General features: G+C 47.6%; 1 protein-coding gene across 1 annotated transcript in view; it reads left to right on the top strand.

The window, feature by feature from the left end:
- The first annotated feature begins 877 nt into the window (after positions 1 to 877).
- The window catches only part of PKDCC (protein kinase domain containing, cytoplasmic), a 32,800-nt gene continuing 16,233 nt past the window's right edge, over positions 878 to 17,444 (top strand). The window contains exons 1-3 of the mRNA XM_052700370.1: positions 878 to 1,687; positions 12,924 to 13,046; positions 15,910 to 16,181. Of these exons, the coding sequence (XP_052556330.1) occupies positions 1,034 to 1,687; positions 12,924 to 13,046; positions 15,910 to 16,181 (1,049 nt within the window). The 5' untranslated portion in view covers positions 878 to 1,033. The remainder of the gene's footprint in view (positions 1,688 to 12,923; positions 13,047 to 15,909; positions 16,182 to 17,444) is intronic.

Here is a 17,444-nt window from a genome sequence, read left to right as displayed (position 1 = left end):
GGAGGCTTTATTGGAGGCGGTGATTACGCGCCCCGCTCTGTTTATGGGGTGATTACGGCCCTGCGGGGCCGGAGGCTGAGCCGCCCCGAGCTCCCGGGAGAGCCGTGGCTTATTTCTTTCATTTTTATTTATGTGCGTGCCATGTGTATTGCCCCGATGGCCGTCCCTCTCCCTCCTTGGAAGCGATTTCCCGCTGCCATTGTGGTGAACTTTGCCTCGCCGGCCTCTTAGCGGCTTTCCTCCCGCTGATGGGCTCTCCTTTGTGGCAGCGGCTCGGGCTGATTGTGCTTGTTAATTAGTTGCTAACAGCGTCGTAATGTGGCCTTGATGGATAACCGTGTCATTAGCGCTCCCCCCGGCGATTCGCACCTCCGGCAGCGCGAGGACTGCGATTAACAGCTCCATCCCGAGCGTGTGATACATTCCCCGCGGTACCGCTCCCCCACGGCCACGCGCGTCCTTCGGGGCCGTGGCACATCCTGGGCAGCTCCCTCGTTCCCCCGACGGCGGCGCCCCAGCCCCGGCCCCGCCGTAGAGAGAGCACGGGGCCGCGGTTCCCGTCGGGGGGGGGGGGGGGATGGGGGGGGAAGGACACCGCCCGGCAGCTGCGCTGCGCTCCGCCCCGCTCCGCCCCGCGCCCTCCCCGCCGGGGGGCTCGGCCGAGCCTGGGAGATGTAGTCCCGCTCCCGGGCCAGGCGGCGGCCGGCGGGGCTGCTCCGGGGGACTACGTTTCCCAGGCCCCCCTGCTGCTCGGCCGGAGGGCCGGGTGTCAATCAGGGCGCGTCAGCGGAGGGAGCGACCCGGGGATCCCCCCCGCCCCCCCGCCCTCCTCCACTCCCGCTAATAATAAGTGCCGGAGAGCCGAGGAGCGGGGAGGCAAGTGTCATGCGGGTGCGCCGTAAGGGGCCGAGGTCCGGCTGAGCGCCCGGCCCCGCTCCGCCGCCGGCGCAGCCTCGGGGAAAAAGCGGGGAGAGCCGAAACGAGCCCTGCGGCCGGTTCCCGGGGAAGGGGCGAGCACGGGAGCGAGGGGGCGATGAGGCGCAGGAAGACGGCGGTAGCGGCCGCCTGCTGCCTCGCCCTGCTGCTGGGCACCCTGCTCAACGTGCTCTTCGTGCCCGGCTCAGAGCTCCCTCCACCGCCGCCCCGCGACGGGGTCCCCCCATCCCCGCCCGGCGCCCCCCTGGAGCCGCCGGAGGAGGAGGGCGGCGGCGGGCGAGCTGAGTTGGCGCGGCAGCTCCGCGAGCGCTACGAGGAGGTTCTGCGCTACCGGCAGCCGCGGGCGGCGGGGGTGCGCCGGGCGGTGCGGCCGCGGGAGCGGCGCCTGATGGACCTGGCGCCGGCGCGCACCTCGGCCGAGCAGCAGCAGCAGCCGCGGGGCCGGGCGGCGGCGGAGCGGGGCCGGGCCTCGGCCGAGCTGGGGCTGGAGCCGCCGCCGCTGGGCTGCCGCGAGCTGCGCGCCGCCGGCGGCGTGCAGTACCTGGGCTCGGGCTACACCAAGGCCGTCTACAAAGCGGTGCTTAACCGGTCTCTGGCCGTGGCGCTGAAGGCGGTGGATTTCGGAGGGCACGACGTCGCCCGCTGCGTGCGGCAGTTCGCGGCTCTGGCCGACTGCTACCGCCTGGCCGCCTACAAGATCGTCAAGGAGATGGTGCTGCTGCAGCGGCTGCGCCACGCCAACGTCCTGCAGGTAGGCGCCGGCGGCGGGGCTGTCCTCGACGTGAGCCGGGAGCGGGGTAGCAACGGGGCGCTACGGCCGGGAGGGCAGTGCCTGCGGTCCCGACGGCGGCGCGGGGCCGGCGAAGGGGCCAGGGGAGACCCTCCGGAAAGCATCGTGCGGGTGTAGACAGCTCCGAAGGCTGCGCCATAGGGCGTCGACGGGGCTCCGAATGGGTTCGTTCCGATGGCAGTGCCACTATTTCGAATAACGCGAAAGTTCCGGTAGTGTAAAAACGGAAAGCGGAGGAGACGGTGTCACGATAGGCGGCTTTTGAACTGAATCGAGGAGTTTTGTATTTCTTCTCCGTCAACAGCAGGAGTGGCAGCGTCAGGCCCCCGCGGTCGCAGCTCTGGAGTTGAAAGTTCCGCTTAACGAGCGGGCAGCTGCGATTCATCTGCAGGAAAATAAGAATTGAGCCTCCCTCCTTCCTTTCAATTTCCATTATCTTTCCTCGTGCGCGAACCGCAGAGAGCTGCCATTCCCGTAGCGATGTGCCTCGCTCCTTTGGTTTCCGATGGAACACCCCTGGTGCGGTAATTACCCGGGTGCAGCAGAGCCAACAGCGGGGTATGAGCACGTCCCGTTCCCCGGTGCCAGGGGAGGCAAGGAAGGCTTGGGTCCGGAAGCCTCTCGGCCGCTCCGCGGGCGTCGGGGGAAGAAGCGCGGCCCCGCGGCAGGACGAACCCTCGTGAGGGTGATTCAGTGCCGCCCCGTTTAAAAATAGCGCGCTGCTAAATTAGAACCATCTTTTCGGTTTCGTGACGGTTTTGTCATCGCCTTTTGCTTTGGCTGTACCCCGGCTCTGTCAGCCGGAGGAAGCGCACCGGGAGTCCCTTGGAATCCCTGAAGTACAGGGACGGCTGGGAAGTGCCGCTCTGCTCGGTGAGGCAACACCAAGGGAGGAGGCTGCAGCCTGATCCGACGGCCGCATCAGGGCACGGCGGGGCCGGGAATGGGGCTGCGATGGCAGCCGGGAGCCGTAAACGGGGGAAAGTGGGAACGGGCGACCAACGGCAAATCGACGATGTCTCTAAAGTCTGAAAAGGGGATGGGATCCTTCGGCCTCTATGCTGGAACTCTCCTTGTTTTCAGTGGAAGCCGGCCCAGGGCGGTATTTGGGCTTAGAAATCACTGTCCGAGCATTGCGGCCGAGGGAGAGGAAAGGGGTTCGAAAGCCAAACCGTCCCTCCTCCCCTCTTCTCTGGCCCTTGACAGCCGCTTCCATTTTACCCTCGGCAGCCGCACTCCCGCTACTCGCGGCCGTCGAACGCATTGTACCGTTCTGGGGCTGCCTGTTCTCCTGGCAGGAGGCGGACCGGCGCTGCCCCTCACCTTGTCGCTGCCACCTGCTCGCGGCTGGAGCGGCTCAGAGTGGTAAAGTGGCACTGGTGGGGCTGGAAATGAAGTTCGGTGTAGGTTTCGTCCTAAGGAAGGAGGTTTTCCTGTAAATCTCGGGCAGCTGACAGCTTGAAGTGTACTTTGTAAGATAACAGACTTGTTCTTTACTGTCTCAGCAGTTCCCATTCGGGCCTGTCTCTTGTCAAAATCAGCTTTTATTTATTTATTTATTTATTTAGCCTTCCTTTAAAAATACTGCTTTACTGTACGATATAGGATAGAGGGGAAAGAGCTCTCTCGGAACGCACCCTGCCCTCAGCCCCGCGTTCTGACACATCTGCCGTGCCCTCCGCCGGGGCAGGAGCCAGATGGGTCGGCTCCGGCAGATGCGGCCAATCAGCGCTATTACAGGAACGTGGAAAAGTGGAGAGAGGAGAGCGGGTCCATCCTACTGAAGGGTTGCTTTGCTGCCGCGCTCCCATCCCCTGGGCCGGGCAGGTGCAGGCAGTGCTGCGAGTGAGTCTGCAAGGTCGCTAGGAGAAGAGGGGCGGTGCGTTCGGGAGGCTTTTAGAACGAAGGGCAGAGGGGAAAGAGAAGCAAGCAGGTCGCTGATTTATTGGAACGAAGGATTTCGCGGCCCGCTAATTGCTTTGCAGCCGCTCCCCGTCTGACGCGGTGCCCGAGCTCTCCCTTTCCTTCCGAGCTGCGGTTTCTTTGCTCGCAGAGCTGCGATGCCGCTGTGCGAACGCCGTGTGATCGGAGAGGAAGGTGATTGAGTGCTCTTTAATCCCTCCCCGCCCTTGTTTAAGGAAGGAAAGAGAATCAAACCATTTGCATTTAATTTCGGACAATGGCAGGATTGTAAAGGCACAAAGGTGATGTTTGATTTGCTGTAATGATGTGATTATGGCCCCGAAGTATCACAAGGTAGGATGCTGCCCTTCGTGGCGTGAGCGTGCCCTCCTCTTTGGGGCATCTCTTTCTGCTGAAGCAGAGCAGGGAGGTTTGGCACTGCAGACGTCGGAGAAGTGCGAGCTCCCGTCCGTGCCAGCCATCTATCAGCGCTCAGAGGAGCGCTCCTTCGTGACAGAAGGAGCCGCCGCTTTTTTAAAAACAATCACAAACCCTCAACGGAAGGTGATGCTGGCTTTGTCTGCAGCCGGTGGTAGGGGAAGGAGCGCCCGGTACCCGCAGCTCGGGGAGAATTCAGCGCTCGGCTGGCTTAGCGTGTGCCGATGGGGAACTGGGGCTGCACTGCAGCGGGAATCGATTCGGTTCACAAGCGTGTGTTTGCTACTGACTGATTTTAGTGCTACTGTGATGGTATTTGTCGCTCTTAAAATACATATTTATATATATACATCGTTACTTAAAGTTGTACTAAATATAACACTTAACTGACAAGCTCCGCGGTGCAGGATTTGCTAGCTGACCTTATTTAACATACCCAATTTTAAATCGGATTTCCTTCTCTTTGCAAGTGATAATTACCGACCTTTTTACCATAATGGTTTCCCTATAGGTATGCGCAGTCAGGGGGATAGGGCACAAGGCTTACTTTTAGCATGAGAATCCAAGTGGTAAAGCTCTGAATGGGTGTTGCGTGTTCTAGGTGGAAGCAGACAGTCTTTCCAAGTGCGAAGAAGTCCAGTATACAATTAATTTCAATGCAAGCATATTTGCAAAGGAGGGACTCTGGTAGGAGGAGTCCTCCCCCGTTCTTGCATGAATTCAGCGCTGTGTTCCCAGAAGCAGGGGGAAGGGAAGCGCAGACCGTGAAGCCATGGTGGAAGCAGCCACTGGGGGAACCTCCCTTCTGTCAGCAGATGGGCAGTGGGTGAATGCCCTTTGTGGTGGCCATGGTGCAGGATGCCGACTGACAAACCTCGCTGCCACCAGGCAGGGTGCCCGGCGGTGAGCCTTCGTTTGCAGCTGACTGGGGCTTAACCATGAAAGCTTTGCACGCTGCTGATCTGAAAGGCTGATCAGTGGCTGCTGATGCCAGGTGATGGGTGACTGCATGAGTTTCTGAGTTTGGGATGGGACAACAGTTGTTGGGAGTGTACCTTGCAAAGTGAAATGCCAAATGGGCTGGGATTTTTTCTTTCTTTAAGTAGTCACGTTGAATTGCTCATGGGCAGGGTGGCTGACGATGTGATGTGGGGACAGACTGGCTCTGTCTGCTGAACTGTGGGAGCAGAGGAGCTCCAGACCTTGTGTAGCATGGAGAGGTTCTCATGCTGCTGGCCACTTCCTTTCTTTGGTGAAGGGCAGCAGCTGTGTAGTCTGCTTGGTTGCTCCACGTTACCTTTCACAGAGACGAGGCCTCCAAGTTACCTGGGTGTCGTCTTGATCCTGAGGTCGTTGATGTTAGTGAGTGTGGGATGTTGGCAACGGATGCTGATGTGGTAGAGAGGAAAGCAGGCAGTGCCACCTACTGATGGCTGAGTGGAGACAGCCTGCTGCTGCAGCATGTGTCCCTGCAGCCCTGAGGAGCTCGGGTGGAGTGGAGAAGGGCAGGGAGAGCAGACAGATGTGGTTTGGCGAGGAAAGAAGAATTACACAAAGTGCTTCTTTATTGCGAGACTGCTTCCCAAAAGGCCCAGATGTTATCCTACACTTTTAAGAGTGAAGAAAGGATCTGTTAACAAGAACGCCAGAGCTGCTGGAAGCACAGGGCTGATACAATTGCAAACCAGCTCTGTCACCATAAGGCAAGCCCTACATCTTGATGCTCCAGTTGCCAAAACCTGACTTTTCCCATTTAATTACATGGGATGTTCAGCTTGCAAATCTGTTGGCAGGGAGAGATTTCCATAAGGCAAGAGCACGTGCCTCCAAATTAGCAAAAAGTACTGCATCCTCCTTACTCTTGAAGACTACTTTCATAAAACTAATCCCGATCAGTTGTTGAATGATTTCTATGATTGGGTTTCTGGTTTATGTGCCATGTAAACCATTCCAGAAGACTCTGGTTTGAATTTCTGTCTCCTTTAATGGGAGCTGTTGACTTGCAACCTCCTCCAGATTCCTTTGGGGAGCCTGGCCCTGCTCCTTCCTGTGGTGGGGCAGGAACATGGGTGGGCACTGTTTTGTTCCCCTTTGCTGCTTGCCTGTTCCAGGGGAGCAGAAAGGAGTGAGCAAGGCCATGCTTTCCTCTGACCAACAGGGCTTGGAAACCAGTTCTGACCAGGGTGATGATATGTGAACTGTAAGGCAAATCTATGGGCTTGAAGTTTTTTCAATCCTTACCCTAAATACAGGATAGCGGGATAAGCTTAGTATTATATTAACCTTACTTTTCTACTGTAGGTGGCAAATATGAGGTGTAGGAGGTATGAATAATTTGCTTAAGGTAACGTATGGAGTCTTTCAGTGCTAAGACTTGGGACCTTTTTCAGGAACATAGGGAGCCTGTGCTTGCTGCATGGTCCTGGAGAGTGTTGGTGGACCCACACCTGAAAGTGCTGCAACCAGAGTTTGTGATGCCATCTTCTTTTATGGGCTTTTACATCAACACAGTCATCTAATACTCAGATAGGTGCCCAGTGGCCTCTAACTCCCATTGTTTGTTCTCTGTGATGGGCATACAAAATTTGAAAGAACTAGTTCTCCTGGGCACTATGATAATACTAAAGTTGTCTCTGGACTAATTCTAAAGGAGCTGTTAATTTTCATCACACTCATCTGAACCTGGGATTCCAGTAGTATACACTGAATATGAACACTCTATATCATTTTATGACACATTTGGAACAACGTATTCTGAAGCGAGTTTTTCTTTTTTTTTTTTCCCTTGGAATATGTGGCTGCTACCCCAAGCTTGTCCTAACGCTGATAAAGTACATAGTGATGTGACTCAGGTGCTGAAAAGGGAGAATTACGCAGATGGATCCAATAGATATCCCAGCAGGTCAAGCTTTTCCGATAATGCAGTGCACAAAGATTGTTTGATAGTTTTGTAATGCAAAATATTGTCGTAATAAGGGTTAAACTTCTGGGGCAGTGGAGCTGAATGCAGCCACTGTGGATGGAGGTCAGGGCAGACTCTGGTCTGGCTATTTACAAGATAATGAACTGCGCCTCCAGTGATATCAGCGCCTTCCCATTGAGGTCCTGGCTGGATGAGTGATCTATTTGTCCTCACAGAAGGCTTTACAAGAGTAGACTACTTGTGTGACTAAATATTTGCAGGGCTAGGCCTTGAGCTTGTGCAGTGCAATGCAAATTCAGAGTGCTGTAAATGTTTTTAGAAGAAGAATTTTCCACTTCAGAGTGTAAGGAAAGCAGGGTGAGTAAATGGCAGATAACGTTACTAAATCTTAAGATTATAGCCAATGTAATATATGTCAGATGAGTAGGCGTATGAAGATATGTGTACACACATACTGATAAAATACATAGAGAGGTATCTGTGGATATGCTGGTGGATGTATATGGTCAGCTGTAATATCTGTGTATTTCTAAATAATGCATTCCAGTTTTTCTATGAATATAATTCCATGTTTAGTAACAGAACCAGGTATGAGGTCCCATACCTTCCAGCTCTTCTGAGTTGAGTGCTATTAATAATACCACATTTATAAATAAAAGCCTGGGCAGAGCTGCGAATGTTGAATTACTGTGTGAATTCCCCCTGCTTGCTGTCGGTTCCAGTGCTCGGCAGCAGCAGCAGCAGGAAATTCTGCCTCAGTTTTCAGCGTGCAGCGTTGAGCCTGGTCCTGGGTGGTGCTGAGCCCTTGCAGTCTGAATGTGTTCTTCAGAGAAACTCAGAGCTCAACAAGGCTTGATTTTCCATTTTGATGAGGAAAATTAATTTACTTCTCACATACCATCTCTTTATGTTCTGTAGCAGCAGTGCTGACCTCACATTGATCTTTATATTGAACTCATCCTTTTCCCAGGAGGAGACTACAGATTGGCAGATGCTTTTGAGCTGAGCGAGGTGGCAAATACATGTTTAAATAAACATGTAGGTATAAATAATATAAGGATGAAAATAGTGTGTATTCATAATGGAGAAACACAGAAATTCATGTATTTAGTCACCTCACGGATGGAATGTGACATGCACAAAAATATGTATATACTTATGTGTACATACAATCAGCAATAAAAAAACATTTAGAACTTGAGAGATCGGTAGGTCTTAGAGTGATGTCACTCTCAGGTGGTGACAGGTGGATCCAAGCATTGGTTGCATCAAAATTATGGTGGCTTTGATAGCGGTGAGGAAGTACAAGCTTCTGAAATGTGCCTTTTTGACATGCAGCAGTCCAAACAAACAGCTTAATGAGATGCTACCAGTGTCACTGGCATTTTTTATTTTCCCTTGGCACCAAATCACTGTAAAATCTGATACTGATGCAGCCAGTTCTGACGAGGTAAATCTATGTCCATGTGCTTTGGAAAATAAAGGACATGGCAAGCATTTGCTGCTGTTGCTCTTCATGAATTTTTTTTTTTTTTTTAGATTGTCCTTCTCTCTTGTAAGTTTGGGCAAACCCTTCTTGAAAGAGAGAATGAAGTCTAATGTAATATCATTGTGTGACTGCAGGAAGGGGTTGTCCTGAAGACTCCAAGTTGGGAAGATTTCTTGTTCAGTATGGGATAGTGGGATTGATTTCCACCTTCTGTGGCTGTGGAAAAAAATATAAAAATCATGAGCATGAAGGGCTGAAAACCAGGAAGGCGTAGGGAAAGCTTCACAGCATGCTGTGGTTTTTAGTAAAACTGTATAAATAGTACAGATCTTGGAGTATGGTGGGATAGCTACTGACTAGGAGGACCAGGTCTCTGCAGGCCAGTGGCTGCTGGATTCTGTCCTGGTAGGCACCTTGGGTCCACGAGATGTAGCTCTGCCTCAGCGTTTATTTTTCTGGGGGGAAAACCCGAGGAACAAACAAAAACCCAGGAAGGATGCCTAGCTAATGTGGGAGGGCCTGTTTGCATATCCTTGCCATGCTGATGACAGCTTAATAAGCTCCTTTATTTTGTGTTTTTATTCAGCAAGCTTGTCATCTCTCGTGAAGGCTCTGACCTCTGCTTTCACTGTCCCCTTGGTTTGTCCTGGAGGGTACTTCTGTCCTGTAGCTTGTAGGGCTCTGAATAGAGTGGGCCATGGTTCCTTGGAGCAGTGCTGCTGCTGGGGGATGCCCCACCGTGGGGTTGGAGAGTGCAGAGCAGAACAGGGCTTAGTCTTTATGAGTGAGGAAACCCAAACAGAACAGGGAGAATTCAGTAAACAGGGCTGCCCTAAATGAGTTACGACACATGATGTGAGAACAGCTAAACATTTTGTAGCTGGCTTCCATTTTTTTCTAAACAGAAAGCAAGGCATCCCAGTGCCGTGACTGTTTGCTATTAGATCCTGCACAAAAATATATTGGGGTGGCATTTAACTGCAGTGACTGGGTATATCAAAAAGATGTGGGTTGTATTTCTTTCCACTCATTTAATTGGAACCATGCTGCAAAAGAGTATGAAAGCCATCATTCCCTAATATTTCCAAAGAGCAGCTCTGTGACGCTGAAGCTGATGTCCGGCCTGACAGGATTTTGCATAGAGGAGGCATTTTGGATCATCTCCTGCTTCCAGCCAAATTTACTTTCCCTGGGTTATTATTTTTTTCTTTTCATTATGTGCATCCAACTGCCTGTTTCATACCTTGCTGTCTGGGAATACAAACCTGTTTGTCTCATTGCAGGCCTTAAAATGTGTAGGCCAAATAAAAAAAAAAAAAAGGGGGTAAGAAATAAAATGTTTTGTGTAATAACTTCATGCGTATTAACAAGCCAGTTATTAAATGAAAGGGCCGAAGATTACTGTCTCTGAGTATTTTGCTTCCATTATATATTCTGTACTTGGTAAGCATCTGCGTTCTGGGTGTTGGTTATCAGGATTGGGGGGGTGAATGTAACTGTTTTAGATGCTTAATTGGCTGTTGGGACATACCTAGTTTGTAATCATCATAATTGCGCATACAAGTATGACCATATAATTACATGTGCATTTTTGCATTTAGTTTCATGACTTCACTTAGAAAAGCATAAATGCAGCCCAATAAGTCCTTTATATCTCAAAATTCTGTGCTTTTATAACTCTATATAATTATGTAATAGTGCTGCATCTGGAGAGGTTTCACTTAAGCAATAAAGAGCTCAGGTTAGATTATATATTTTTTAAGCTAGACCTACACAAACTTGCTTGGCGCTGTGTTTCGCTGGTGCGGTTGATGAATTCAGCAGTACTCGTGTAAGAAAATATTCTTCTGAGAATAAGGAACCCAGTGTGTATCAAGCTCATTTCAGCTTCTGCAGTGACTGAAGTGAGTAGATGGGCAATAGAATAGTAAAATGTACCCTGAATACTCAGATGCTCAGACAGCAAAGGCTTTTGCCAAGGTTCTAATTGATTGCCCAAATAGAATTACTGCTTAAAAGTTCCAGTTCTCTGAGAACAAATTGAAACTTAACTATGGCAACTTATGGATCGAGATAAAATAGATATAAGTAGGCACTGTAATTGATTTCATCTGCATATAAGTAGTAATACTGATCTATCAGTATTTTATGTGTGCGGATATACGTGTATCCCATTTTATAATCAAATTCATGTCTAATTGTTATCTTCCTTCTTTCAGTTCTTGGAATAGTTTCTACAAACACGAGACTGTCGAACAAAGTCTGATGTCTTGTTTGAGTTCTTTGTTGCTGTGACTCAACACTTAACTGTGACAGTGTTGTTTCCCAGTTTCTATTCCTTTTTGTTTCCCTGAGGGCATTTTTCCCCAGTGAGTAACAGTGAGCACTACAGACAAGTGCTGAGTTCTCAGTGAAGGAGCAGAAGTTTGATTCTGACACTCGCATATGTTTTTCTCTCTGTCGTCTCACACGAGGGGAGTGAAATACCCAGTAAAAATTGCAGACTTCAACTCACGATCCGTCCATGCTGAAAATTTTGGCTTTCTCTGAACATCGGTAGACAGTGCACTAAATATTTTCATTGAGTTTCATTCCTATTTTTGTTTAGAAGATTTAAGCAGATGTGTGTTTATGTGGCCATCCATGATTGCTCACTGAACATGCATTCCTAATTTCTGTAAACATCTGCACAAAAATGGTGTCAAGACACCCAAGTCCCATCCGAATGACTCTGGCTTAAGAAATTACTGCTGCCGTGGCTGCAAGGAGGAAGGTCTGCTTTTCCCATTTCATTTGTTCCAATCAACACCCATCCCAAGCTCTCAGTTGTGCATCAGTGCCAAGATCTTTTTGGCGCGCCTTAGAATAAAATCTTCTAGCTCTTTTTTTGTTTAGATTAAACTCCGTGTTTAAGCTGTTGTTTTGAAATGCAGTGCCATCTTTACACCAAAAAGAAAAACTGTTTATTTCACTTGCGTTTTTGGAACGCTTTTTTTCATTGAAATGCTGACAGCTCCTGTCGGAGCTAGCAGCCTTGTTCGGAACAAGCCATGTATTTGCTGACTTCGCCCCGCTCTTTGCTTTTCTGCTTGTGAGGGTCACAAGCTGGAGGAGCATGCTCCATACCCAGAGCTGCTCATGGCAGCAGCTGCCTGTGGCCACTCTCATTCCTCTGGCTCTTGGTTTTGCTGGTGGCCTTGCAGTGGATGAGTCTGTCTTCTGTGGATCTGTACCATGTCCCCCAGCATAAGAGAGAGCTTCATCAGACTCACTGAGCTCTGTAGAGCTAAAAAGGGGTTTGGAAAAACATCAGGTTACTCTGGGAAAGCAGAGATGAATAGAACCAGAGCACTTTCTGAAGCTCTCTCTCTCATTCTCTCTCTCTTTCTCTTTCTCTCTTTTTTTCTTTTTTTCTTTTATTCTTTTTTTCTTTTTTTCTTTCCCCTTCCCTCTCCCTCTAACCCTTCTATTGTTAAGTTTGTTTGACTGGGGGCAGAGATTACATTTAATTTTATTTCATGTTCATGCTGTTCTGGCTGGGAAGTTGCAATCAGATCCTTATCAGGCTCCTTTAACTGCCTCTCTGCCAGGGCTTGGCATGTGGCATATAAAGCCTGTCCCTGTAGCTGTGTCAGACATCCCACTCCATATAAAGCAAGCTGGCTCTTTCCCACAGCCCTTAAATATTCTTCTTGGGCAGTTATTTGTGCAAGTGGAAATTAATCACTCAGATGTCCTTGGAAAGCGAATGCAAGAAGGAGCTGGAGCATGGCCGAAATTGCCATTTAAATTCTTTTAAATTGAAGAATCTACTGGCAGATAATATTTTGAAATATTTGTCCTTCTTTAATGGTACTGCATATGAAAGTCCATCAAGTAGAGCAAGAAGCAATTTCTGGCTGGCAAACGATAAGTTCTGGTATTTCAATTGCGTTTCAAGTTGTATTTCACTGAAATGCACAGTCATTGCACAAATAATAGCTCTATGGAAATGTCATTAAAAGATTTTTTTATGTCTTTTAAGCAGTCATATTTAGGGACATTTTAAGAAAATCAAGTCGTCTTTAGCCAGATTTTGCATAGACTAAGCTAATTTTTTTAATTATTTTTTTTTTTTTAATTTTTTTTCTGATAGTGTTCTGTTTCTATGTTTATGGATATTTTAGTTTTTTTTCTTAAACATTTGTTGATGTGAAATCATGCATGGCCGCTTTACTTGCCTGGAGTGGTGTGACACCCACAGGGGCTGTGCTGGCTGCTTCAGGAGCTTCCTTTGGGGATTTCAAGGGAATGTTCCTCAAATGAGGGGATCCAAAAGCTGCTGGGGAGGGCTTCAAGGCAGCTAAATGCTTTGTAAGAAACATCTACTGTGCATCACTTCCTCTGTGAAACATAAAAGGGTGCAAAGATATGTTACACTGATACTGCTCTGTGATTTTTTTCAGCTCTATGGCTATTGTTACCAAGATAGCAATGACATCCCAGACACACTGACAGCCATCACTGAACTAGGCTCACCTTTAGAGATGATTCAGCTTTTACAGACTTCCTGGGAAGATAGATTTCGAGTAAGTAACAACTGTTTAAAAGGGACGTGCAAGAGAGCGATGAACACAAAAACAACATGATGTGTGAAACTGAAGTTATGTACAGAGTGGTATAATTTGCATTTATTCAGCACTTGCTTTGCTTGTGGTTGCATCTTGGTTTAGATGCAGAATTTAATGGTCCTTTTCTGCAGTCTATAATATGCTGTGCTGTTTTGTCTGTCAATGTTATCTAATTGTAGCTGGCTTGTATGCTTTTACATTGTATCTGCAAAAGTTTCTTACTTGTTAAAGCTCGAAGCTCAGAGTTCTTGGCATTGAGCATTCCGCTCCACAACTGGAATTTAAACAATAGAAGGATGTTACTTTTCTATCCTGATCATTATCCTAGGTTGATTTCATAATTGTTTTCTTCCACTTCCTGTTCTGCTTGTCTTTTACGAGGGGGGGGAGTGAAAGCAGTGTACACAAATCTGAAAGGCGGCTTGTCCACTGCACTGGCAATTTACCAGGAGCACGAAGGTCGCACTTAATTTGTCCAAAATGAAGCCAGACTGCAGCAATGCTTTGATCAAGACAACGCTGTCTCAGTCAGTGTACACTGGGCTGTCTAGTCGACTGAGGTTAACTCCCCAAGACATTTCAAGGCAGCAATAGTTTTCATCTAAAACACTTTGGGCTGTATGGCTCCATCTGTATGGGAGAATTAAAGTGCCCCTGACTAAGCTTGGTGACTGCGGTATGCTACAGCCTACATCTATACTGTTACAGTTGGTGCTCTCAAGGCTGGGTGGCTGTGTGCAAGATGTCTATCAGGTAGGGTCCTATGGCAATGCTGCCTTCTGAGTTGTGTTTGGGAACAGTGAGGGAGCTCAACTTCAGCTCCTTTCTCCTGGGAGAAATATGTCTATAGTCTATAATAAACAGAGGTGCTTGTCACAGCTCCATAACAGTAGAAACAAGTCTTTGTCTCATCTCATCCAACAACAGACTGTGATGGCATCTGAGTACCCAGTCAATTGCCAAGAGATATGTTAGATGATGGGTAACAAACTGGGAAATTTCCTGTTGTATGGATATTTCTGAGCGAGCATTTAGAAAGGGAGGTAAAGGAGAGTTGTCTTAGACAAGCTACCAAGCGTGAAATTATCTAGGACTCAACTAGCACAGAGAAGAAAGAGGAAATAAAATCATATATCAATATGTAAGACATTCAAGAAACCTGTAGGTGTGGCAACTGAGGGTCACAGGTTAGTGGGTGTAGGGGTGGTGAGTTGATGGTTGGACTAAATGTTCTTATTGGTCTTCTCCAGCCTAAGTTATTCTATGATATTTTGCTGACCCAGTCCTGAAAAGGTCTAAATAAATGGCTTGGCTGTTCTTACAAATAATTTCTTGGTGTTGGTCTGTGAAGCAAGCTTCCTCCCCAGGGCAACACTGCTCCAGTCAGCAGAGTGTGATGCAGAGCAAAGCCTTCACTGTTGTACTTCAGGCTTTTGTTGTGCATCACAACCCAGACTCATAGTAGGTATGTGGGGTATCAGTCCATAGGGGCTCAGAAAGGTTGCCAGTGCAGGAGCAGCATCTTTAGGGTTCGAGAAAAGGCAGTATCAGATGATATCAGATGACAACCTGTATTTTTATCCAAACTAAATTCTGGGTTTGTTGACAATTGAAGATAAGTGTATTATAGGTTGGTTTTGGCTAATACTATGTATTTCAGGATAGTGCGTGAAGGAATTTGTTACACTTTCAGAGGGAGGAAAGGAAGGTCAGCTCTGGCATCCCGTCACTGTGCCTGTATTCATTCACAGGACAGCCATCACTGTGTAAACTTTGGTATCACTTAAGTGGGATAAACGTTCTAGCCCAGTCAAGCAAGGAGGTGATTATAGAAGTGGGGGATAGTCCTAATGTCGCACAGACATGTGGTCTGTGAAGTATAGCTCCAGACATGCTCAGCCTCTGCTTTTTCATGAAGTACGTGTTTAGGTGCTCCCCTGGGCAAATTGTTTATGCCCTGAGATCGAATTTTGATTTGACTACTTCAATATATGTGACATTAACAGTGTATGTTAACAGAAACCAAAATTATATATAAACAATAAAAAACCTTGCTAAACTGGATAAGACCTGTTATTAGTTTAATATATAGGATAAAAATTCCAATATTTAACTGTGTTTATATTAATGCTATTTTTGCGTTAATTCAAAACAGTGCTTTAGGAAGGGGACTGAGTTCAGCTTTCATTGAGTTTGCTGTCTAATAAGTTTCTGGAGTTTCCAGCAACTGAAAAGTACAGTGTCTGTGCAGAGCTTCCACCCCACCTTAAAGTGGCACATGGAGGTACACTGTGTACGCAGACTCCTTCTCAACTGGAGAAGAGAAACACAAGGGGAACCCTTATATATATGATTGTAACAGCAGTCAAAAGGCATGATCAATACAGAAGCAGTGCAGATGCTGTCTGCAGTCTGAGCTTTGACTGTAGGAGGACAGCACTTGGGCCAAAATTCCTAACCTGGAGTTTGTACAGAGCAGAAACATAGACTGCATGGTCAAGGCTTGTATGTAATGTGTTATTAAAAGTTAAGGCTTTTCATTTCTATGAAAGTAAGAATAGCAGCAATGAGCCATGCTTCAAGAATAGTGTGGGAAAGCACTGGTAAAGAAGCTTATTTTTGTTTCAAGTCTCCAAGGGCTTTACAATCAACTATGTTAATCCTATGAAAAATACCTTTGTTGCAATATTTGGTGTTGAGGATAAGTTATAATGCCCATATTAAGTCATATATTTATGAATCTATCTTCAGCCAAAGTGGTTTCATTTTTATGGTCTGTGTTGAGAAAATAATGCTAGGTACCCATGTTTTTGTATTTCAGATATGTCTCAGCTTAGTTCGGCTTTTGCATTATTTGGCTCACTCTCCTCTTGGCTCTGTGACACTGCTGGATTTTCGCCCTCGACAGTTTGTGATTGTGGATGGGGAGCTGAAAGTGACGGATCTAGATGATGCCAGTATTGAGGAAAGCTCTTGCACCAGTAACAGTGACTGCTTTATGGAGTTTCCAGCACGAAACTTCACTCTGCCTTGTTCTGTTGAGGGACGGTGCCAAAACATGAATGAAAAGAGGAATCTCTACAATGCCTACAGGTACATGATCAGTCCTCTGTAAGGTAAAAGAGAATTAAAAGTGAACAAAAAGCCTGCAGCATCATTTAGAGCTATTCATGCCTATGAGTACATCTTGTCTCAGTTCTGTTATCCAAAAGCTATGAATAATTGTTTCATTTAGGAAAATACCATAACATAGCATTTGTAGCTGGGAATATTTTCCACGCTTTGAGTGTGATTCACCACTTAGTCTAATTTCACATTGGTTTAATTCCACTGAATTCTTCACACAAATAACGATTTTTATAATCGTACAGCAGCAGCGCTCACAGACATGAGGTCCCATTAACTCCGTAATGAGGCAGTTCTCCCAGCACTTCTTTGGTGTAATGGTCACCACATGTTTCTTACCACCAGCTGAGGTGGTGGTGCCGTGACGTGGGGATGTGGAGGTGGCAGGTTCATGGCGAAACAGTCAGCTGTGGAGGGAAGCCACCGGCTGAAGCATCCATCTTCCTGTCCAGATATGAGGGTGGAGGAGCTCAAAGCAATACCATAATGATGTGCTCATTTCTTAGACTTCCCTTTCAAATATCATGCCATTCACTCCTTGCCAGACCACAGTGAGGAGAGCTTCTCCAGGGAGTGTTGTCTGCTTTGGTCCTGGGGTGCTCACCAGCATGTGTGTTGCATTAACTGACCACACTGAAATGGGCTGTGCCACATGACAGCCATCTGCAGTTGTGCAGCATAGATTTTAGCGTGTCCTGCAAAATTTTCTGTTTCTGTTTGCTTGGCTTAAAGATCTTGTTAGGTAGCTAGCTTTAACATAAGACCATTTTGCTGGTCTAGCTGAGAAACATTTAATAGGCATCCATTCACCTCAGGCTTAAATGAAGATGTGTCTGTGGTACATGGGGCTTGGGACAGGTTGCTGGTCTCACTGAAGGAAGCAGTCATTTTTATTACAATACTTCCTCTGAACTGCACACTGGTGTGTAACACGCACTGTATCCCTGTGATTTCAGCCCCCAGTTTTGCTTCATGTGATAGAGACAACTGTTCTTCATTTAACAGCAGACTGATGCTGCGGGAGGCTGCAACCATGCATGATGGACATGGCAACAAACTCTACGCACTTGTCTTAGAAGGCAAAATGTTCAGTTCATTAAGCGTACATTACTTAATTTCCTATTTTCACACTCTTGTTGTTGAATTAGAGATTAAAAGCAGTGTCTGTCAGTGCACAGCAAAGGGGTTTCTTGTGCTGTTGTTAGGTATTAGTCAAAAACAGTGGAATGA

Source organism: Tympanuchus pallidicinctus, unplaced genomic scaffold (genome assembly GCF_026119805.1).
Source record: "Tympanuchus pallidicinctus isolate F22 unplaced genomic scaffold, pur_lepc_1.0 scaffold1, whole genome shotgun sequence".
Taxonomy (NCBI): domain Eukaryota; kingdom Metazoa; phylum Chordata; class Aves; order Galliformes; family Phasianidae; genus Tympanuchus; species Tympanuchus pallidicinctus.
This window is presented reverse-complemented; position numbering and strand designations above follow the sequence as displayed.